General features: G+C 46.2%; 1 protein-coding gene across 1 annotated transcript in view; it reads right to left on the bottom strand.

The window, feature by feature from the left end:
* Positions 1 to 24,389, bottom strand: part of ITPRID2 (ITPR interacting domain containing 2) — a 234,750-nt gene that overhangs the window by 188,575 nt on the left and 21,786 nt on the right. Inside the window, exons 5-8 of the mRNA XM_085645187.1 lie at positions 17,748 to 17,804; positions 4,360 to 4,402; positions 4,175 to 4,273; positions 3,652 to 3,860 (exon numbers count right to left, since the gene is read on the bottom strand). Coding sequence (XP_085501313.1) covers positions 3,652 to 3,860; positions 4,175 to 4,273; positions 4,360 to 4,402; positions 17,748 to 17,804 — 408 coding nt within the window. The remainder of the gene's footprint in view (positions 1 to 3,651; positions 3,861 to 4,174; positions 4,274 to 4,359; positions 4,403 to 17,747; positions 17,805 to 24,389) is intronic.

The following is a 24,389-nucleotide window of genomic DNA, read 5'->3' as shown; positions in this document are numbered from 1 at the left end:
TTTTGCCTCTTTCTGACCTGTCATCTGCCTCTTTCAGCTATTTTCTGACCTTTATTCGGCCCTTTGCTGCTCCTTTCTAACCTTTATTGTAATGTCGCATCCTCAGCGCCCAGATACCCCTAGGGCTGACAATGCTGCACTATACAAATGCTGATTGATTGATTGATAGAGGCTTAAGATACTCACGTAGTCAGAAGGTGGTTTTGCAGCAATATTAAGAAAGTTCCAAACAGAACAGTACTTCACATGGACCAATTTCCACTCTCCAAGCCTGGAAAGCTTTTCAGTCAATAAATAGTGAGAAATGTCAAACCCACTTCTCTCTTGCACTAATGTGTGCCCCTAAAATAAAGTGATCTAAACAGTTGTGGTCCAGGTCAGTCAGTTTAGGACATGGGGAAACAGGATCTCTACGTTATCTTTATATAAACACTTCCATCTTAAGGGCAAGACAAGGGAGGCTAGCAGTGATCAGAGTTTTTCACGTGCCCCACAGAGACAAATAAAGTGTGCATTAATGTCCTGTAAGTGCCTCAACTATACAGACGTGGTAGAAATCCATTCAAGGGACAGCAAGATCCTGATTTCAGTTTATCTCAGTTTAACATTTACTGCCAGGTGCTAGTCTGTAAGGTGTAACCACTCTGATGCTTTCACCAGTGATTTGTGTGTGAGCATGCTAATATAAGTCAAGACTCGGCCTATTTATCGGTCTGGAGTAAGTGGCAAGGCAACAGAAGGGTTTGAAGACCAGGTAATCTGGAATGGCAGCAAACGGGATACTCAGTTGCACTTACTGTGGCACTGGGGTCATCTGCACCGCTGGAGCCCTCCACCAACTGGTGACGCAGTTCTGTCATCTATTTGTGCATTGGAAGTGGTCACGAAGAGCACAGCCTCTGTCCATGTGCTTTCAAGGTAAAGGAAATGAACCTTCCTTTCTATTTGGACGCCCCCTCTAACAGGCACTCCCATTCTCTCTGCTCCTAAAAACCTGGATCAGCTCTGGATGTGGGCCAGCATCCAATGGGCAAACAAGGTCTTGTATAGAAATGCATAAGGAATTTTTTCCTCACCTAAATTATTTTTTTCTGAGTGGGATTCCATTACCTTTCTCTGAACCAATACAGCAGGGGACAAATGATGTGTAAAACTATGTCAAAACCAAAGATCAGTGCAGCATGAATTGTCTGACCACTTGGTCTATGAAACTAAATGGAAGCAGCCCTAGATGCTCCAAATTAAAGGGTTATTAAGCAAAACAAATAGAGCAGGCTTCTGAGAACCCACACCACATACTCCTGGCCTGGAAAAAGACCTCTGTAAATGAGATGTACTCACCCCGTATCCACTCACCACACATCCAACTCAAACAAAAGCATACCTCTATCTTTCTGTAGTAGATCAGTCGCTGTCCAAACCCATACAAATCAAAAAGTTAAGAAATGCCTGCACTGAACACAGATTATTATAGACTTATGTATTGAGCCTTCGTTCCTCTAATATTCCGCACCATCCCATTTGGGATGTTAATAGTAGCTTTTCATGCCAGGAAGAAATGACTTGAAAAGGGCAGCCTCTTCTGAAAAAAAGTTGGATCTGTTTGTTGAAATTGGGGGAACGGGGTGTTATACGGTATTTGGCATATTCGGAACATCTGTCAAAAAAATCCCGATATCCCCTTGGCCTTATTCAAAGGGCCAACATGAGTATACACTCTAAAGAGCTGAAAGGACATCCACCAATTTCTGACAGAAATTTGACAACCGCCACACTCCAAATAATCCCCTAGGTCTCGTTATACTTTCACCAGTACGAAGAACTCTCTCAGATAAACATTTTCCTGTTTAATACCACAAAAGCAATGGGAGGTGAAAAAGACTAAAGCACGTGTTTAGTACTCTATATCCAGCTGCCATCCATTGGTTCCAAACAGTGCACTCAAGTCTCATTGTTCTTTGCCAGAGCATATCAATCAGTATTTCCCGACAGATTGTTCTGATGAGACCAATGAGCCCTTGCAGAGAATCACCGTAGTTAATTTCTCATCTCAGCTTCAGAACCACTCAACTCTGTGCCAAATTGTGACTTGTGTCAACGCAAAGAATAGATTCACAGACTCCAAGTTCTGTAGGGCGGGGCCCTCATCCAAGAGCAAGCTGTGAGCTTCTAAGACTGGAACAGCCAGATGTCCATGGCTGAGACACAGGATGAGGTCTTTCCTCACAGTGAATAGCACTTTTTATGCACTTTGAAAGGCTTAGAACAGTTTACATTCCAGGTCCTATGCTTAGAAATTCCCGCAAAAGAATACACCCTGGCTAACGGGAGAGTATCTTGCTCCTTTGGTCACAAAGTCAACACGGTCTTACCACCCTTAAAGTCCTATGTACCACCTATTGATTCAAACCATTGTGCTCAAGCCACTCCTCCACCAAAACGCCACTAGCCACAGATCTGCCTTGGCTCTTCATCCCCTTCCAATGGGCTCTCAAAGATCACCACCTACTTAAACCCACCCCCCACAAAGCCATCCAACATCACCCAATATCTCACAATTTTTCTTTAGAACAACTGCATAACTACTGTACTTTATTGTACGGTCCCTCGATACACATTTATGTTTTTTGACAAACACTGAAAGAGTTCTACATGCATATTTCATAAAACCTCTGCACAGCATTTGTGTTAACCAAAAATGTTAAACAAACATTAGATACACTGGACATAGAACTTAAACAATGTGCACTTGATTTAACATGGCCAACATTATTAGTTTTTGCACCCTTAAGCATGAAGTTTGCACATACTTTTTGTATGCTACTTTAATAGAGCAATGGTTTGAAAACAACCGCATGCTGCGCGAGTAATTGTTTCAAATGGAGCATGCGACAAGGGCAAAAGCAGGCCCACTGTGGGGAAGAATTCAGGGGTTAGGAATGGCAAAGGAAGGCGTACAGTGATTGCAATGGAAAAGAGGACATGGCTGAATGCTGAGAAAGATAGTGATGATTACTAGCTGGGGGTGGGAGACCGGGGAGCGACAGGAGACATGGAAAAGAGGCAAAGCAATTAAAAGGGAGAGACATCTACACATCAGTGGAATTTCCCACACCCTAGAGACTTTGGGAGGGTTAAACACTTCTATGTGACCAGCTTCAAAAATAATCTTTATTCAGATGCCTTTCAAACCTTCCTTATTGGACCTTATTGACTGAACTCTGAGGAAAGGCAATAGGAGATTTTGAACCAACTGCACTTCACTCATCATGGAAAATGGAAAAGAGAGGAAGGATTTACAGGCAACAACCTTTATTCAAGAGCAAGAACAATATATTGTTAGGGTGAGAGAAGAGAGTGTCTAGAAAGAAAGTGTGAGCGAGGAGAAACTGAACAGATGACAACAGGACTCATTTTAAGAAGTCACCATACATGCATGCTTGTTCAGAGATATTCTCTACATAAATGGATTTAACCCTTTCTGCTCAGGTGTTACAACTAAATCGCCATAGTATTTTGTCCCTGGGTGAAGGAAAAGTCGTGGAAGCATATCATACCATCAGGAATCCAAGTCACAAACATAATTTCAAGAACAAAGTTCAATTATCTAAAGTCCCCAAAATGTAACACCTTGTAAAAAACAAATCTTACTTGTTAAGGCAAAGTTTGGATTTTCCACCTCCATTCGCTGCATTTGCGCATTCAGGTACACTTTGATATCAATCCCTCTAGCATACGAAAAGGCGTTAAAAAATCTTGAGGGTATTTTGGCAGCAATATCCGGCTCATCTCTTCCAAATCCAAGATTATAAAGAATCTCTTCAGGGTCTTCTTCATAAAGCTCCAATAACTCTGAAACACTAAACACAAGCCATAGAATTGCAGTGATGTTTCAATACTGTGCACGTACATATCAACAGGGCTCTGAATGCTTGAATTTTAAAGTCTAAATGTGATCGTCGGCTAGCTCAGCGGTCCTAGTAAAGCAAATAAATAACAAAAAATAAACATTCTTCCAGACTTCCAGGTAGCAGAAGCAAAAATAAAATGAATTGTCTAGATATTAAGACATGAAAATAAGCCAAGTTAAAGTAAAAAGGTGGCTCAGTTTCCTGAAGCTGAAAGCCAAAACATTAAATGGGACCTGTTAAATATCACAGAAAGACGTGTTTACCTTGAAACTGTCCCACTGCTTTTCCCAGACCCAGTGGAATTCATGCTTCGACCTTTCTGGAAAAACAGAAGTCTCCGGTCCTCAGCCAACATCCCATTGCTATGAAAGATAAATGTACAGAGATGGAGGGTAGTTCTAGTACAGCCCTATCATCAGATCCTTTCGACAACATGGAGACTACTTACCATGTTGAGTCCATTTGCTTGTTTTTGTGATTAAGATGGTCAGCTGGAAGAAAAAAGTGCAAGAGCACTCATTATAAATGACAATACCAATAGCAAGCAATCTCTAACCCAGTGTGAGACAAGCTGGTCGCGTATGACTTTAACAATCAGTAGGAACAGCTACTTGCAGTTTAGGAACTGGTTATAGGAGTGAATGAAATCACACTACCCATGTGCAGTTTCTCTAAGAATTAATTGATTTCCATCAGTAAAATGGTTTGTTTGCCACAAAATCATTCCGGCTCCCAGGTTGATAATGAAGCCAAAATTTGGATGGCTGCCCGATTAGACACTAGGAAGATTAAAGGTTGCTTGGCAAACGCCTTCAGTTTAGACTCTCGCTTATTCCACAATGATCCAAAGCTTTTTCTGCATATGCTCTATGTATTTCAACACATCAAGCTGATATTAAACCACAGTCTGCTTTGCTTCCCTATTTGCCTACAGGATATCGCAAGAACCTCAGCTACAGCGTACAGTTTCTGGCAGGTGCAGTCAGCATTCTTCCCTCTTTTTCCTGCAAACAAACCCCTCATTCTCTTATGTGCATTTAATTCATGCATATTAAACTGGCAAACACACTCCCTCTATATGGCTTCCCTACTTTGCCAGTGAATAAAATTGGGACCACCTGCTTTAAATCCCCTGGAAAAGAAATCCTAGTCACACATACTCCTATGAGCTCAATCGCTAACAGGCAAACATTACTCTAACATTTCCCAGAATAAGAGACTAGTTAAGTATTGGTATATAATATTTCACTTAATAAAAGGTATGTATGATTGTCAAGTATGTACCGGAGGACATACAAATGGATATCAGTGTGGGGTGTAAATATTTACAGGCAATGCCAACATGTCTGGCCTTGGCATAAGTGTGATTTTTTTTAAATTATATTTTGCTAGCACATGCAGTTAGAATTAAAAATAGAAGCATGCAAACAAAATAAGCAAAAATACCACAGTCTAAAGATGGCAAGCATATGTAAAGAAAGTAAAACATGACGGAAACAAGAAACAAAAATGGAGAATAAAAAAGGAATGGGAGTGATGGGCCAACCAGACGTGATGCAGAAGAGTACTACGTTTTCAATAGACATGTGATCAGGAACAACTGCTGTCAATCAAATGCAGGAGTGCCAATGGCTAAAGTGAACAGATCCAGTGCCATATGCTGTGGTGGGCAGAAGCAGAATGTGAATGACAACATGGCAGACCAATGGATAAAGAGAAGAATCTCAAAGCCCCCTCTATGCGCACACACACGTGTATACACACATATATATATATATATATATATATATATATATATAGCCATTTTGTTTTTAATAATATGCAGTTGGCAGACAACTAAAGCCATTTTTAAACCAGATCTTTACAAAAAAATAAAAAGATTAAAGCTGGTCTTATAAAGTGTTCTGGAGTGGGACGCGATCCCTTCTAGGCAGGTCACACGCTGCAGAGTGCAAATCAATTCTAGAATTGTCTAGTAACTTAAGACAAGGTACGACAGGGGTTCCTCTTTTACCGTAATACACACAAGTGTGAAGCAGCCAGCTGAATAAAAAAAAGATAAGGATATCCCACCAAGAAGGCTTTGAAACCATCTGTTAAATCCCTCGAATAGGCCCAGTCTTCATTAATATATACACACACACACCATTATATGTCCTTTTTTGTATCCACAGCATAAACAGATGCCTTGCACAAAATAGTAATGGAGATTTACAGACTGGATTAAGCAGACTTTAACAGAACAGTAATCTGTCTGAACACATAGAACAGAGGAATTTTAAATACCGCCAACATTCTGTACACAAAGGGAATATGATCAAAAGGAACAAAGCTATGCACCAATCAAGACAATTAGCAGCGTCCAAGTCTATCTCAGCAATGACAACATTCAACTCTCTAACATCCATACAGTTTCAGAACAGCTAGAGTTTGAAAGATCATCAAATCTGCAATGACCACCTAGTCTGTCCTCTACCCCCGCATACACTAGTAGTGCAGGCCTGGTTGCAAAATTATTAACTACAGAGCGAGGGCTGGGCTCTGACCTCCCTTACTGCTCAAGATTCCATACCAACGTGACACTGCAAGAGCCAGGGACTCCAAACTAAAAAGTGTTAATGTCAATCCATTTTTAGGTCTCGCCTGGCGTTGCAGCGCGCATGCGTTGCTCGCTCTGCGAGGGTTTCTTGCAATCAATATCCTTTAAGTAGTCAACTTTCAGCTCCGCCCGTAATTTCTATTGGTGTGCGTCATTTTGCGTCATTGTTTATGCTAAACGGAGTCTTCTAATTGTAACTGAAGCTTTTAGTCCATCCAGGTTACCACCCGCCCACCCAGACTGGATCTTTTACTGGCAGCTTTACACGCTCTCCTTTAAAAGACAGTAAGCACTCTGTTGTTTTCATTTTCAGCGCCGTCGGCACGCTCGTAATGGCCGCTCGGGCAGCCTCTCTTCGCTTCAGCTCCCCACCCCCCGCCTCGGAACACATGTCCGCTCAGTGAGCCTCCTCGCTTCAGCCCCCCACCCCCCTACCTTGGAGCACATGTAACTAGTTTGTTTTTACCATTGCGCTATAACTTTTAAATACGCTCATCTCCATTCCCCCCTCCTCACCCACATCAGGGACGCTCACGAAGCGGGCGCACTCTTAATTAAAGAAATCTACTTGGACACTTCCTCCTTTCCACTCCCTCCCCCATCTAGGCCTTTCGTGCAGATTTTTTTTTTTAACCCGATGCATGGTCTGCTTCATGGTGTTTGCGGATTTTTTTGCCCTCACCCGCCGTTAATCTGTCTGCCGATCGCACTTAACACAGGGTGCTACCTCAACTCCGGTTTCAGCCAGTGCTTTTTGCTGCAGGCCAACACCCGCCTTCATCACTTTCATGCTCGCAGCCTGGCCATGGACGAGGGGAAGGAGGGATCCCTGAACCTCCCAGAGGCGCAGGTCACTATGGGATTCATGATTAAACTAAAAAGTATGCATTTCATTCGTTTGCACAGGATGCCTGTGTCCTCAATTGCGTGTGATGTATGTCAAAATCAATGACCACCATTAGCTAAACAACACCAACGCAGTGCCACCAACACCACAACACTACCAACACAAACTACCAACACAACTACATCCATATGCCTCATACTACTCTCATCCACACTCACAAACATTTTAGCACAGACTGCTCTTCTCCGCAACACTCTCCATCCTTCTGCCTACCACTGCTCTTATACTCATCACTCAGTCCTTCTGCATCACACTGCTCTTCTCCTTCACCTACAATCTCCCTAACACTGCTCTTCTACACCCATCTACTTCTTTATGCCGAATACTAAGCACATAATCTTACCTTCCTGCTACCTCACACTACTCTTCTACTTCTCACACTCCTTTCATATCCCTCCTACCACTCTTCTACTCCTCTTTCCTTCATTATGTCTCATACTGCTCTCCACACTTTCCCTTCCTTCAAAAACACGCTAATCTCCTCCAGGCTTTCTTCCTTTTCCCTCACACTACTCTCCCCACCCCCCTTTCTTCTGCCTCATGCTACTCTCCTCCTCACTATACTTCATTACCCTCATGCTATTCTTCTACTCGCTCTCCGTCAATACCATTAGCAAAGCAAATGGCTTTAACTTAATGAAAGGTGAGACCCATTGCATTTCCAATGCTTGTTGTTTTTAGGATCAACAATTTAAGAGTAACTCGCACGGCCTGTTCTGATCTTCTCTCAACTCGGATTACCTGTCAACCCAATTCTATAACACATCTCTCAATACTCACAAAACCTTACCAACAATACTATTTACTCTCTCACACACAGCCAACACTCTCTCACCTCCTAGCATCTGACCACGCACTTGTATCACTTTGCCACTCCCAAAAACAAAACAAATAACCACAATCCAGGTTTTGCCATTTGTGCATAAAATACAAACGTGATCTTAACAATGATCTTAACAATCAACACAGTTCAAATGTTAAAACCTCATGCACGGGTGCGTGTCCCCACGCTGGCGTCAAAGATTACTTAAGTGTTGTACACCACATCTCATCGAGTGAGGGTTGAGAATGGTTTCTATTTATAGAGTGTTTGCACAGCCCAGATCTCGACTTCTCTGTAAGGAGATTTATGCATTAGATACTTTTGCATACAAATTTTTGGGAACATACATACAGGATTAGAGAATCACATTGACTTCCAGGGAAATATAGATATTTTAGTTCAGGCTAGTGAGTCTGAAAGGCAGGAAAAGCTGGATAGATCCAGCCACATGTCTGTATCTGCTCGGCATGGCACTGACTCGGCTTTATTTGCCTTTGTGTGCCTCTGCAAGATTACATTTCCTAGGAGACAACAGTTGTCATAGTTTCCTTTTGCCATTGATCACGCATTAAGCCACAGCGTGACAACCCAGAATACACCGGTATAATTGAGGGACAGTAAATAGAACATTAGAGCAATAAAGTGCTGAATACAGATAATTATTTTCGACTTAAAAAGTTTTTCATAAATGTTATTATCTATTTTTATCTGCATTACAAGAAGGTGGAGAGCAGACACATGGGGCTTTCTAAAACAGGGCATTTACTCTATGTTCGCATAGGATTATTCTTGTATCGAGCCCCAATAGTGCTAAATAAAGCACACAGGCCCCATAAAAATTAAGTGTGCCTAAGAAACTCGGAGTTGTGCAAGTTGTATACCCTCAGATAGTTGTAAGATATGCCCACACTTCCAAGTGCCATCTGTTATGTTGGGGGCTAGACATGTCTACTTTAACAATTCTGCTGATTTGGTTACCTACATATGTAATGCCTTGTCGGGAGACAAAATATAAAAGACTTCTTACATCAAATATATATATATCTCACGAGTTTTCTTCCGTTGCTTTACAGGGATTCCCCAAAAGACAGACACGGACCCAGAGAGTTGGTGCAAATTTTTTATTCCTCACATGTCGATATATAGATATATATATATATATATATATATATATATATATATTATATATACACACAGACACACACACACACACACACACACACACACACACACACACGATTCTTACATTACGGGTGCCTGATTTTATGTATGTTCTTAATGCGGATTGTTTTTATTTTATTGTTTAGGTGCAAAAGGAAAAGAACATAAAGGCATATCCAGGCCTAGAAAATTTAAGTGTGCATTTAGGAGGAAAAAAAGACAAATGTAAATAAAAATAAAAACGAAAGGATCATGATAGTTGAGCATTTGCACTTTCAATCAGTTGTGGATACAATATGAACTGATTTTATATCTTTAACTTAAAAGCAGGAAAAGCTCAAGTTGGCTTCCACTGCCATTCAATGTTCCTTCATTGCCTAACTTACTACCACATTCCATGATATAGTTACTCACAGTTTCGATAAACTGTGAAAGAGGTTTTTGTCAACCAACTTTCAAGGCAATAAACTGTCCCACCAACACAGAGCTGTAGATAAACACTGATCTCTGCATCTACAACTGCCCAAAACAGTAAATGATCTTGGGAAATATCACAGTTTCTCACCAATTCTTTAAGACAACTTCCCAAAATGTTGAAATTACTGGGCATGTTAAACCACATGTGCCCGAAATAGTTTTGCGGTTCCACACATGCAGGGCAAGGTCCCCCCCCCCCCCTTCCTTTTGCCCCAATTCAAGAGTGGGTCTGTCCATGGTTCAATAGAGCAGACGTATTATCCGATTGTGTTGGTGTAGGAGGCTGGTCAGCAAGAGTTATTGCCTGATGTACATGAGCCACGGGTATACGGAGCATTTGGCCACCAATCATCACAGCTAATTTTGAGCCAAGTGCTTTACATCTTTTGAGAAGATGGCTTTTCGCAATTAATATAACCCCCAATAGCCATTTTAGTTGTGCAAATTCTTCTTGAAGTTCCACCCCTAGGATTTTAAAGTCTCACCAATGTGAATAGAAACCTGAATATCCCCGTTAGTACCCAACATCATTTTTGGACATTATATTGGTTTTAGATGCTCTCAAAATTCGCCATACTGTTTTCACATAGATGCTCAATTAAAGAAATGCCCTGTATCTTCATATACTGCGCGTGAATAGGACAGTTTACCCCGCACACTTTCACTCAGCGTGCCATTACCCCGCAGCAAAATCTTTTACAACGCAGGGCTTTACACTGCAAACGATTACAACAAATTCCCCATTACAACGCAATTTGCTATTCTAACTCCACTGTGGCGTTACTTTGCGGAATGCGTTGTAATAGTTTGTGTAAAGACATGCGTTGTAAAAGATTTTGCGGTGTAAAAACTGTGGGGTAATGGCATGCAGAGTAACGCATGCGGGATAAAGGATTTTCCCACTGCGCATTTGCATCAGTAAGCCTAGGCTCATAGATACATTAGTTTATCTCAAACCAGAGTGTCTTGTAAAAGGTTAGCTCGCTCAATTTGAATAGACAGTTTTAAAATAGCTTAAAAAATAATGGATGTAATCTGGTGGTTAAAGTTTGAAGCAGAGTATACATTAGCCCACTGATGCCTAATAGTACCATCTAAAAGAAGCCCTCCCACTGAATGTTTAGGCTTCAACCATCTCAATGACTCCTGTATTCACACATAAACAAACTCCTTGGAAGAAAGGGAATGCAACAGTGACTGGCCTACAAAAAACACAAAATTTGGGAAGAACGCAGATTTACTCTTCTAAAGAGAGAGAGAGAGATTATGCCATTTCTCTAATCGAAGATGGTGCTCTCTAGAAGTTGCAATTAGCCCTCTAGCGATTGTGCGATTTCTGACCCCCCCCCCCCCCCACCTCCAGTAGATATAGGACATTTGCTGAGCCACTGACCGGAAATTATATAGATTGCAGCTATTGCCTAAACGTTATCCAAGTTTACTTTGTAGCGATAATGATCTCCAAATTAAATTGTTAATCCAGAGATGGCAGCTGTTGTGTGCACTGGGTTCTTCACTACTATTGCAGTATCCCTGGCAACACCCAGGATTCAAAAATCAATTTCTGCTTCCTTAAATGATAGAAAGACTGGTGTCTAACAAACAGCATTTAGCAAAGGTCCCATGTAGTGCATAAAAAGTGAAGACAAAAAAAGGCAATCACGATTGTATTCTTTTGCCGCGCTGTGTATTAAATAAAATAATAAAACAAACATTTTCCTTTGAATCTGTGAAGGTTTACACAGAATCGGATTAATGCAAATGCTACCGTTTTACAATCTGGTTTCCAAAATATCTTTAGAACTAGCAGGTTCAAATAATCGCAAGTTCAATTAATGTTCATCTTAATTGTTTTATGTGATATCTATTGCACTTGGTGACTGTTTTAGATCATAGTTAACTCCTGATTCTCCTAATGCAATAATTTACCTTGCGCTACACGCTATACTCAAGAGTACGGATAACGTTGGGGTTATAAATGGTCTAAAAGACAGTAGATGCATAAGGCCTTGTACAATGCTTTCTATGCACACCTAAAACCAACTGACACCGCAACTTTGCATCCAGGTTCCTGCGCACTTTTAGATGGACTGAGGCATGGCTGTTTTGCATGTCTGGACTCAAGCAGAAGATACTAGCACTGAAATAAGCATTTAGAAGGTGGCGACTGGGCATGGCTCAAGATGGAAGACATTGTATGCCAGAAATACAATTAATAATTATCTGCAGAAGATGGGTGATATGGTACATTAAAGGTAATGTTACAAAAAAAGTTCAAAAACACAAGCTGCCAAGGAGCGGTTTATTATTGCCTTTTTCAAGTTCAACCTGATAAAAGTTTAATGCAGCCTTGAATGCGCACAGGGTGAACGTTACTTCGAGATACAGAGGCGAAGCGTACCAAAAACGCTAGAAGGTCAAAGGAAAAGAAGAGCGCGAGAGAGAGCGAGAGCGCGAGAGAGAGCGAGAGCGAGAGCTAGCGAGGGAGCGAGAGAGAGCTAGCGAGGGAGCGAGAGCGAGCTAGCGAGAGAGAGAGAGAGAGCGAGCTAGCGAGAGAGAGAGAGAGAGAGCTAGCGAGAGAGAGCTAGCGAGAGAGAGAGCTAGCGAGAGAGAGAGCTAGCGAGAGAGAGAGCTAGCGAGAGAGAGAGCTAGCGAGGGAGCGAGACAGCTAGCGAGGGAGCGAGACAGCTAGCGAGGGAGCGAGAGAGAGCTAGCGAGAGAGCGAGAGAGAGCTAGCGAGAGAGACAGAGAGAGCTAGCGAGAGAGACAGAGAGAGCTAGCGAGAGAGACAGAGAGAGCTAGCGAGAGAGACAGAGAGAGCTAGCGAGAGAGACAGAGAGAGCTAGCGAGAGAGACAGAGAGAGCTAGCGAGAGAGAGAGCTAGAGAGCTAGCGAGGGAGCGAGAGAGCGAGAGAGAGCTAGCGAGAGAGAGAGCTAGCGAGAGAGAGAGCTAGCGAGAGAGCAAGAGAGAGCTAGCGAGAGAGAGAGAGAGCAAGAGAGAGCTAGCGAGAGAGAGAGCTAGCGAGAGAGCAAGAGAGAGCTAGCGAGAGAGAGAGAGAGCTAGCGAGAGAGAGAGAGAGCTAGCGAGAGAGCTAGCGAGAGCGAGAGAGAGCAAGAGAGAGCTAGCGAGAGAGCAAGAGAGAGCTAGCGAGAGAGCAAGAGAGAGCTAGCGAGAGAGCAAGAGAGAGCAAGAGAGAGCAAGCGAGAGAGAGAGCAAGAGAGAGCTAGCGAGAGAGAGAGAGAGAGCAAGAGAGCTAGCGAGAGAGAGAGAGAGAGCAAGAGAGCTAGCGAGAGAGAGAGAGAGAGCAAGAGAGCTAGCGAGAGAGCAAGAGAGAGCTAGCGAGAGAGAGAGCGAGCTAGCGAGAGAGCAAGAGAGAGCTAGCGAGAGAGAGAGAGAGAGAGCTAGCGAGAGAGAGAGAGAGAGCTAGCGAGAGAGAGAGAGAGAGCTAGCAAGGGAGCGAGAGGGAGTGAGGGAGCGAGAGAGAGCTAGCGAGGGAGCGAGGGAGCGAGGGAGCGAGGGAGCGAGGGAGCGAGGGAGCGAGTGCGAGGGAGAGAGTGCGAGGGAGCGAGTGCGAGGGAGCGAGTGCGAGGGAGCGAGTGCGAGGGAGCGAGTGCGAGGGAGCGAGTGCGAGGGAGCGAGTGCGAGGGAGCGAGGGAGAGAGTGCGAGAGAGCGAGGGAGAGCGAGGGAGAGAGTGCGAGGGAGAGCGAGGGAGAGAGTGCGAGGGAGAGCGAGGGAGAGAGTGCGAGGGAGAGAGAGAGAGCGAGGGAGCGAGAGAGAGCGAGGGAGCGAGAGAGAGCGAGGGAGCGAGAGGGAGTGAGAGAGAGCTAGCGAGGGAGCGAGAGAGCGAGGGAGCGAGAGAGAGCTAGCGAGGGAGCGAGAGAGCGAGGGAGCGAGAGAGAGCGAGGGAGCGAGAGAGAGCGAGGGAGCGAGGGAGCGAGGGAGCGAGGGAGCGAGGGAGAGAGAACGAGGAAGCGAGGGAGAGAGAACGAGGAAGCGAGGGAGAGAGTGCGAGGGAGCGAGGGAGAGAGTGTGAGAGAGCGAGGGAGAGCGAGGGAGAGAGTGCGAGAGAGCGAGGGAGAGAGTGCGAGAGAGCGAGGGAGAGAGTGCGAGAGAGCGAGGGAGAGAGTGCGAGAGAGCGAGGGAGAGCTAGCGAGGGAGCGAGAGAGCTAGCGAGGGAGCGAGAGAGAGCTAGCGAGGGAGCGAGAGAGAGCTAGCGAGGGAGCGAGAGAGGGAGCGAGAGAGGGAGCGAGAGAGGGAGCGAGAGAGGGAGCGAGAGCTAGCGAGGGAGCGAGAGAGCTAGCGAGGGAGCGAGAGAGCTAGCGAGGGAGCGAGAGAGCTAGCGAGGGAGCGAGAGAGCTAGCGAGGGAGCGAGAGAGCTAGCGAGGGAGCGAGAGAGCTAGCGAGGGAGCGAGAGAGCTAGCGAGAGAGCTAGCGAGGGAGCGAGAGAGAGCGAGCTAGCGAGGGAGCTAGCGAGGGAGCGAGAGAGAGCGAGGGAGCGAGAGAGAGCGAGGGAGCGAGAGAGAGCGAGGGAGCGAGAGAGTGCGAGAGAGCGAGGGAGAGCGAGGGAGGAAGCGAGAGAGCGGGAGGGAGCGAGAGAACGCGAGAGAGCACAAGGGAGGGAGCGAGAGAGAGCTAGCGAGGGAGCGAGAGAGCTAGCGAGGGAGCGAGAGAGAGCTAGCGAGGGAGCGAGAGAGAGCTAGCGAGGGAGCGAGAGAGAGCTAGCGAGGGAGCGAGAGAGAGCTAGCGAGGGAGCGAGAGAGAGCTAGCGAGGGAGCGAGAGAGCTAGCGAGGGAGCGAGAGAGCTAGCGAGGGAGCGAGAGAGAGCTAGCGAGGGAGCGAGAGAGAGCTAGCGAGGGAGCGAGAGAGAGCTAGCGAGGGAGCGAGAGAGAGCTAGCGAGGGAGCGAGAGAGAGCTAGCGAGGGAGCGAGAGAGAGCTAGCGAGGGAGCGAGAGAGAGCTAGCGAGGGAGCGAGAGAGCTAGCGAGGGAGCGAGAGAGGGAGCGAGAGAGCTAGCGAGAGAGGGAGCGAGAGAGGGAGCGAGAGGGAGCGAGAGGGAGCGAGAGGGAGCGAGAGGGAGCGAGAGGGAGCGAGAGGGAGCGAGAGAGGGAGCGAGAGAGGGAGCGAGAGCTAGCGAGGGAGCGAGAGAGCTAGCGAGAGCTAGCGAGAGAGCTAGCGAGGGAGCGAGAGAGCTAGCGAGGGAGCGAGAGAGCTAGCGAGGGAGCGAGAGAGCTAGCGAGGGAGCGAGAGAGCTAGCGAGAGCTAGCGAGGGAGCGAGAGAGCTAGCGAGAGCTAGCGAGGCAGCGAGAGAGCTAGCGAGAGAGCGAGTGCTAGCGAGAGCTAGCGAGAGAGCGAGTGCTAGCGAGAGCTAGCGAGAGAGCGAGAGCTAGCGAGAGAGCGAGAGCTAGCGAGAGAGCGAGAGCTAGCGAGGGAGCGAGAGCTAGCGAGGGAGCGAGAGCTAGCGAGGGAGCGAGAGCTAGCGAGGGAGCGAGAGCTAGCGAGGGAGCGAGAGCTAGAGAGCTAGCGAGACGAGAGCTAGAGAGCTAGCGAGAGCGAGAGCTAGCGAGAGAGAGCTAGAGAGAGCGAGCTAGAGAGAGCGAGCTAGAGAGCTAGAGAGCTAGCGAGAGCGAGCTAGCGAGAGCGAGAGAGAGCTAGCGAGAGCGAGAGAGAGCTAGCGAGAGCGAGAGAGAGCTAGCGAGAGCGAGAGAGAGCTAGCGAGAGCGAGAGAGAGCTAGCGAGAGCGAGAGAGAGCTAGCGAGAGCGAGAGAGAGCTAGCGAGAGCGAGAGAGAGCTAGAGAGCTAGCGAGAGAGCTAGCGAGAGCGAGAGAGCTAGCGAGAGCGAGAGAGCTAGCGAGAGCTAGCGAGAGCGAGAGAGCTAGCGAGAGCGAGAGAGCTAGCGAGAGCGAGAGAGCTAGCGAGAGCGAGAGAGCTGAAGCCAGGTGATTTGGGCACAGCCCAGAAGCGGTCATTACAAATCAGAGAGTTTGGGGAGCGTTCATACTGAGTAAGGATTTGAGTGAGCTAAAGTATGTGGGGAGAGATAGAGTGTGGCAACTACCACTGAAATCCCTGAAGACAATTGGTACATCTTTGTTTTTTTGCTGATAGCAAGCTGGCTTGTTGTAAATAAAGTGGGACCGGTGAAATGCTTTGTTTAGAGAAGATGATAACTTTTTGTAGTGAGTAGTATGCATTGTGCAGGAGAACAGCAATAATGTTAAAGTATCCTGAGTTAACGCATAACCACGATGCATATGAGGGATTACGCTTCATGAAACAGGAGTAGAAGATGCATCCGTCTGAGTCTCAGTACTCTGTCCAGCTGCAGTGTCACCACAAAACAATATTAATTGGAGTTAGATAATGTTCACAGGGTTTCTCCTTCTACATCTCCTTCTTGCAGTGACGGAGATACAGCATCCAAGGCAAGATGGCAAGCAAGTAGGACTGGGTGACTTAAGGTTATAGCCGAGAGGTCCGGTTACTACTCTTCCTTTTCAAGGAGTTTGGCATGAGTGATCAGAGGGCCATCTACTGTCTGGCACCTGTCAAGGTGTCTGAACTTCAAGTTTGGGCACAAAAGGAGAAAGAAGGAACGAGAAACAAAAAGGGGCAGGGTATAGAAAAAGACTAAGGCGCCCTTGGAGTATGATGGGCAGATTGTGCAATGCACTAGTAGAGTTGGGCTAAGAGTGGCTGAAGATGTAGAATGCAAACCACCCTAGACTCTCTCACTCTTGCCTCGGTTGGCAATGGATTTATCTGCATGAGAGCTTGACAATGTCAAATGTGTGGACCCCCAAGGGATAAAGATGGAAGAGAGTGGCTCCCTCCTGGAAAAAATTTCCAAGAGACTTAGTGGAGAAGATTGAGCTCTTTATGAGTGCAGTAATAACAAGGCAGTGCTCTTAAAATGTGGGGGTAGTACCAATGGGAATAAGACAGGCGTCAAATTTCTGCAAAAACATCGATATAATCACTGACAAAAAGAGCAAAGTGGGCAGAGTAAACTTTCAGGAAAACAAAACTCCACAAGCAATTAATTAAAAGGTATTGTGCTCAAGGGTGAAATCACTTGGCACAGTTGAGAATATCTCACTTCTATAAACCAGAACCTCTAATAACTTCCATTACTCCAACTAATACCCAGACAGTCGGCTACGATATGTAGCTGAGTGCATCACTCAGTTCCGACAACCTTATGCTGCACAATTAGCACGACGTACAAACACTCACTCAATCGTACACCAGTGTGCACCCAGCCTAGAGATTTACTGCATCAGGCCATCGGCCACCGATTGTGCACCACCTAACTGCCACATAACACAACAAGTACACAGGCAGCAAGCACCTTGTGCTGCATAGCAATCACCTCATCAGGTAACAGTCACCTTGAATGACCTTAGCTTGTGTCTCCGGAAATACAAATCATTAAAGTGAGTGAAGAAACATTTTACTAGGCCAACAAGGAACTGCTATGGAATGAGGTTGTAGAGGAACAGCAAATGGCATTAAAGAGTACAAATGTCTGCACACTAAAGAAGACGGCTGCTTACAACCTCTATTTAAGACTTTGTGAACACTGCTATAGGAAGGAACAACAACAACAAAGGTTTTATTAAGTTAATGAGAGCAAACAAATCCAAAACTTCCATGAACAAAAAGCTACAACGGTCAAGCATGCATTGCACCTAAAAACTAGAACTCTGTTCTTCAAAAAAAAAAAAAATATATATATATATATATATAGTCACGAGCAGTTTAAAACAAGGACACCAAAAAGAGCACAAATTTAGCGAGAACTGAAATCAGACAAAAAATGCAGCTTAAGTAAGGAGATCGAGCGTTATACTCAAAATGAGGGGCATTACCTTCAGCTCCCAAAGATAAGTCATCTTCAAAACTTCCACCATTTTTCAGAAGCATTCCTAAAAATACAGAGGAATCGACAGAAAACATTAAAGAAAAGTAATGCGATCTCTAAAGCTTCTTTTGGTTAAAACAAATTTCTGGCAAGTCTTCATATCTTAAAAAGTTTGAAACTAGCTGCGAAAAGAAAGTTAGTGCAGCGTAATCAGGTAAACATCATTCAAAGTGACAGGCTGTCAAACAAACATCTTATTTAAGGTTTACTCAGGTTGCGAAAAACAGAAAGTTGGATTCTTTGCACTGGGAGCGCAGGCATAATCTTCCTGTACTTTGAACCTGTTATCAAAAGTGAAGGTGGAACGTTTACCAGGTGTGGCAACAAACGGAAAAAGCAGCTCGGATTCAAACAACAAAAAGCCTGCTCAGTTTTAAAGGAATTAAAACAAGCATTGGCATAGCCAATAGGTCTCGCCTTTGGGACCTTATATGAAGCACAATTTCCTTGGTCCCAAAGGCGAGACCTATTGGCTATGCCAATGCTTGTTACCCCTTCTTAAAGTCCCTGCATCTCCACTCTGCCCATTGCTGAAAGAATTAGCCCCCCGCCCCAAATTTGTCTCTAGTTGCGCCTGTGGGCCAAGACATTACATTGCCGCCACCAACCACAATGGACATTTAACAGAGGTAGGGTGGCCATGAATTCACATGACTATCAGAGCCAGGGTTCCGGCTTGGTTCTAAGGGCAAAAGAACGAGCAGAGTCTATTAAAAAAAAAAAAGTCAGCATGGGAACCACAAAAATGTTACTTTTTCCAGCCCCGCAAAAACTGAAAAATGAGCAGGGCAGGCCGATTATAAAGTAATTAACACAGCTCTCCTCCTGGGGCATTGGGCTGGGGGTCCGTGAGTCCAGTAAATTGTGTGCTGCGCTTGTTGCCGTGCTTATGTACTAGAAGGCAGTGCGGACAGGCAGATGTTAATGCAATTAACGCCCCTCTCCCTCGCCACTGGGCTGGGGGTCCCTGATGGTGTGCTAAGAGGCACTGTCTTCCTTCTACAGTTTCAGCAATATGCTGCTTCTCACTGCCTGTGAAACCAACATTGTGCTACAACTTTAAAAAGCACTAACAGGGGCTTTTAGACAGAGATACTAAAATGTCTTGGTCTTCATGTTTTAAGAATTTTAGACCAATGCAGCTTTTCACAGCCTTTGAAAAACAACATTTCTTTTTTTGCAGTTTTATAAAACGCAAACTCGACCTGAAGGTATTGGAGCGCTTTACATGAACACCAGCTACATTACACAAGTTCCCATTTTTTTTTAGGCACGGGAAGATGAAGTGATTTGCCCAGAATCATAGGGTGTTGTTGAGCGATGCCGAGACTCGAGCCTGGTTCCCCAGGTCCAAAGCTGGAAGTTCTGGCCATATGATGACCCCTCCTCTCGCCACATTCAGTTACAACTTTAAAAAAACACCAACACGGACACTGTCTTTTAGAAAGACCTGGTAAAAGACACTGCGTTTGTGTAGATATTTTAGAGTAGTAAGAAGGTGCTGCTTTTCACTGCTTGCGAAAACCAATAAGCCGTTACAACCTTAAAGAACACCAACAGCGTCGCATTGTCTATTGGTGAAAGATGTCAATAGACAATGCGTCGGTGCTTGAGCTCCTTGACTTAATGGGAGAGGCTGGGCCCGGATTGTGTTGGGCTCGAGAGTCTATGATAACTACGAGCCAGACTCGAGAATTGAAGGGGTACTCTGAGGGGCAATGAACACCGAGCCGGGTCACACGGGCCTAACCTGGGCGTGGAGCACCAACTGTGCGGCCTCTTACATGTCCTCTAGCCCGGACACAGATTTGTAGCGGGATGGCCTTGGCCCACAGGACGCAAGCGGCCCAGGCTGCTATGAGGCTCTAACCCACGAGGATGGTGGACGCCTAGTGTGAGCGGGAGCCCCGCCAGCACACACGAAGCAGACGCTGCGATTGGGAGGGAATGTCACGGCGGGGAGGTGGCAAGGTACCAGAGAGGAGACGAAGTAGCAGAAAAGTATCCCATTGCGAGAAGGGCCTCGGGCTCTGGCAAAGATATCTTATGAAGTTATGAACGAGTGTGGCCTGTGTCAGGAATCTATGTCTGACCATAGGGTGTTCATGCTATAGAGTGTGTGCACACGTACGCGTGCAAAGATAGGAGTGTGCAAAGGTAGAAGTGAGAACGGCTGCTGTGCTGGGCAGGAGTGAGGACGGCTGCTGTGCTGGGCAGGAGTGAGGACGGCTGCTGTGCTGGGCGGCTGCTGTGCTGGGCAGCAGTGAGGACAGCTGCTGTGCTGGACGGCTGCTGCGCTGGGCGGGAGTGAGGACGGCTGCTGCGCTGGGCGGGAGTGAGGACGGCGATGCACAGGCATGGAGAAGAGTGGCAGAGGCGGTGAGCAGACAGGGGAACAGGTTAGCGAAGGCACAAAAAAAAGTAAGCCGAGCCATAAATTCACTCAGCATCCGAGTTCCGGAATAGAATTTAGTCAGAAGGTTGAGACGCATTAAATTGATTTGGGCCAGAGTGAAGCAGAGCATTTAAGAATAAATTACCTCGCTTCGTTTCACGTACTGAACAAAGAATAAAATAAATGTACATAGAGCATTCAGAAAAGATTAAGAAAGGAAGTGTAAGCATACTATTACTGAAGGAAACAAGCCCGCGGGTGCATGCGCTCGTGCTTGAAGGAAACAAGCCCGCGAGTGCATTAGCTCGTGCTTGTGCTGGCATCCGCCTTTTAGGAGCGAGCAGCGGAAGCGCAAGAGCCATATGTTGGCAGATACCATGCGTGCCTCTGCTGCCTCCCGCAAGGTGGATGCCAGCACAAGCACGAGTGTGGGGAAAAGGAGCAGACCAATGACTAAAGGCCCTCCTAGAGCAAAGCATGCGCGCTGCCTAGGCGAGACCTAAAAACAGGCTTTGCTAATACATACCAATCACGGTCATGACAACTGAAGTGTGGAACTGAGCATACTTAAAGGTAAAAAGGGCATCGGGACACCTTTATCAATTTTATTTTATGCCAGGATAGGGGGTTGTGCAGAACTAGATGTTTTCTGGAGGAGAAACAGACTTTTTGTTGTTTTAGATAATCAAAAGCAAATGTTGCGAAGTACATCTCCATTACATGACTTATTTTTCTGGCTTGTTTGAAATTTCAAGAGTAACATGGACACTTCCTCACTATACCCATGATAATACACATACCCATAGGGTCAGGACCCCAAGCAGCTACCTCTTGCTAAAGGTCTGCACATGGCAAGATAGAGTGCAGGTTTTTATGGAAATCGTATATTTTCTACGGCTTATTAGAGTGATTGGAAAGCCGCTATTAATTAGTGACGTATAACTAAGGTGCACTGTCCCACTGTTGGACTTGGCCCTTTTTCCTCATTTTTTTCGTTTTTGTAATGTTAAGGTGCAGGTGCTTACTTCGCCCAAGATGGCTGCCACAGACCCCTGCTACTGCAGGGTGGTCGTTTTTCATAGTAGCACCCTAGCTGCCAGGAGCTGGCTGGGACCCACAACAATGTTGCGACACCAGCCTGCCTTTTTGTCCCATAGGTAGAGTGGGGAAGCTCCTGGAAGATGCTAGAACCTTCTAGAAGGGAGGTGGGGTTTTACTTTTGCCGCCTTGGCTAGAGGTCACCTGACCTAGGGCTACTTAAGAGTGGGAGGGAAACTTGTGTGGTGAGTTGGCCGTTGGGGTGAAGCAGAGCTGGAAGAATCCACCAGGAGTGTAGGCGGTAGGGCCTAGCCAGGGACTTATGCCTCTGAGAGTGACAGGATTTAGGTACTGCCTCTTAAGTGAGTGAGGTGCCCTGTGAATCCCACTGATCTTGCCCAGTAGTAGGAGGACCCAGGGTCTCTCTGCCAGCCTGACTAGGAAGGACCTAGTCGCCCTCTCCATCCCTACCCCTGTAACAGAACCCCTTAAGGGCGCCAGATACATCTGCGCCAAAAGACTTCATCTGTCACTGAGAACTGACACCTAACTTTAAGAACTGAGACTGCATGACAAGAGCGAGCTGTAAGCCTTGAATGCCAGAGCTGAGACTGCGTGTCCAAGCTACCCTAGTGAACAAAATACTAAGCCGATTGCCAAGTCACCGGGGATCGACCAGGTACTAGCGCTGTGACCCCCGCGCTCCCTGCCCTGGTCTGGGACCCCCGGCAGCGTGCTCCGCTGAGCACTGATCCCCATCCTTAATTTGAGCCCCCCCCCTGCGACGACGAAGCCAGCGCGCTCACCGCCGCGGCCTGGAGGAGTGCCCTGCTGTGTCGCGAGGCCCAGGCGAAGTCCGGGGCCCCGTCGCAGCCATGTGAGGAGAAGCGCAAGGTCGGGGCTGAGTTCCCCCAACGTCGTGAGGACGGACGCCTGCTGACGCCGAGACGGAGGTAAGCCCAGAGGCCGAGATCCCCCCTGGTGCGCCCCCTGCTGGTCAGGAAACCGCACCGCACTTGGCCCGGGTTGTCCCCTCCGTGGGAATCCCCTCCCCTGCCTGCGCGAAGGAGAGACCCCGCCGAGGGATCCTGTCCGTGTCCCCCCTTCTGTGCTACTGAGCGCGGTGCTCTGTGAACTGCACCGGAGCATAGGGACTCGCTCCTCAAGTCCAGTAATCCTCCCCGCTGGAAGCCGTTCAAAGTACTGACTGACATTGCTCTCGCGTGGCGCTTCACGCCACCGACTCTGCTTCCTCAGCCGGAGAGACCGGGACGGCGAGTAACCCCATGTGTTATATGCTCTGCTCGAAAGTAATTACATGCCAAGGAATGCGAGTAGCGCACTGTGTTACATGCTCTGCTCAAAGTAGATTATATGCCAAGGAGTGCGAGTAGCGCATTGTGTTATATGCTCTGCTCGAAAGTAATTACATGCCAAGGAATGCGAGTAGCGCACTGTGTTATATGCTCTGCTCGAAAGTAATTACATGCCAAGGAATGCGAGTAGCGCACTGTGTTATATGCTCTGCTCAAAGGTAATGACATGCGACTGATTACGAGTCACGCGATGTATTAAATGTTCTACGCAAACGTATCCACATGCAACTGATTGCGCGTAGCGCTATGTTTATATGCCTTGCTTCACAGTACTAGGGGCCATTGATCACGAGGAGCGCTCAGTTCTACAGGCGCCATGTTAGTGAACCCAATGTTTCCCCCTTCAAGTATTACGCTTAGTTAGACGGCCGGTTCAGGGAAAGACTTTACGTAAGCGCGCACAGCGCTAGAACAAGGTTAGGCACTGCATAGATATCACCCAGAGTGTCGAATGTAATGTTACGATGGTATTATGTTTCATGTATTACCTTGTTATTTCCTGAACTGCAACTGACCAGCTATACTTGGATAAACTTGAAGTATTTGCATAATTTAAACGGTGTGGCGTCCCTTATTGTGTGTGACTCTAGTCCATGAGAAGCGTGTGGTGTATGGTTGCTTAACACATAGCCCTCTGGTTGCCCGACCGGCTCGCGCCACGCTACCGCCTATAGGGCCTGGTGACTCCAGGTTCCTACACCCACAAAGCACAATAAACCTTTAACCTCAATACAGACTAGTGCATTACACATATTCCAGTGTCCGAGGAAGGCTCCATAGAACCATAATAGGATCATTCAATCAAGATAATTTATAGTGTCCTTGAAAGCTACAGCCTAGCAAATCCCTTTATCTCCCCAGTACCTAAAAAAAACATTTCATGCGGCCATGTTTAATGTAGCTGGTGCTCATGTGAAGTGCTACAATACCTTCGGGTCAAGTTTGTGCTATATATGAAGAAATAGAAGAAAAAAAAAAAAACACAGGGCAAGTAAGGGAAGAAAAAGAGCAACACAGCTATTTTCCCCCTCTTATCAACCCATACCATGAGCTGAGAATATAAGAAGAAAGCGCTTTAATTGTGCCCTAGAACTGCTGTAATGATCGCTGGCTGTAAGTGAACAAAAACAGAAAGGTCATGATGCAAATAGGTATACATTTTATATCAAGTTTTATTCAAGTATACCCGCTGGGCCTTTGCAGACCCTGAAACAGACAAATGAGTAATTGGAAAGCTGGCAACTCGTAGAAGCCAATGCGGGGTGGTAAAGGCACTGGCTCTGTCTTGCAGAGAGCAGAGAGCACAGCTTCAAGAAGGGAGGACAAGGCATGAAGGGTGGTGGAAAAGGAAGGCACAAAGGGTGCTGGGGGCAGATCACAAGTGACCCTTTTTTTAAAAAAAATTGGGGCCAGGGAGGAGAGGTCATGTTATACACGTCTCCCCCGTTACTTCCTTGCCCCTGCATAACGTCTGAAAACATTGGTGGAGGATAGTGTAGGTCATAGATAAGATAAAATAGATTGCTTAAAAGCGACTAAAATATTTTTCACCTTAGTGATATAGACAATTCGATCTTTGTTATCGTCCATTTGTGTTCAAAGTTTTATTGAATATATATTAAACAAAACATACATGCAAAAGTCAGAAAATAAATAACTTTGGAACTCCTGTTACTTCGTGTTACGCATCTATAATTTTATATAAATCTATAATGCAAGTAGCATATCTTCAATAAATGCAGAAAAATCCCTTACACATAAATAACTGCCAACATCTAAT

This window comes from Triturus cristatus, chromosome 3_1 (assembly GCF_964204655.1).
Source record: "Triturus cristatus chromosome 3_1, aTriCri1.1, whole genome shotgun sequence".
Lineage (NCBI taxonomy): Eukaryota > Metazoa > Chordata > Amphibia > Caudata > Salamandridae > Triturus > Triturus cristatus.
This window is presented reverse-complemented; position numbering and strand designations above follow the sequence as displayed.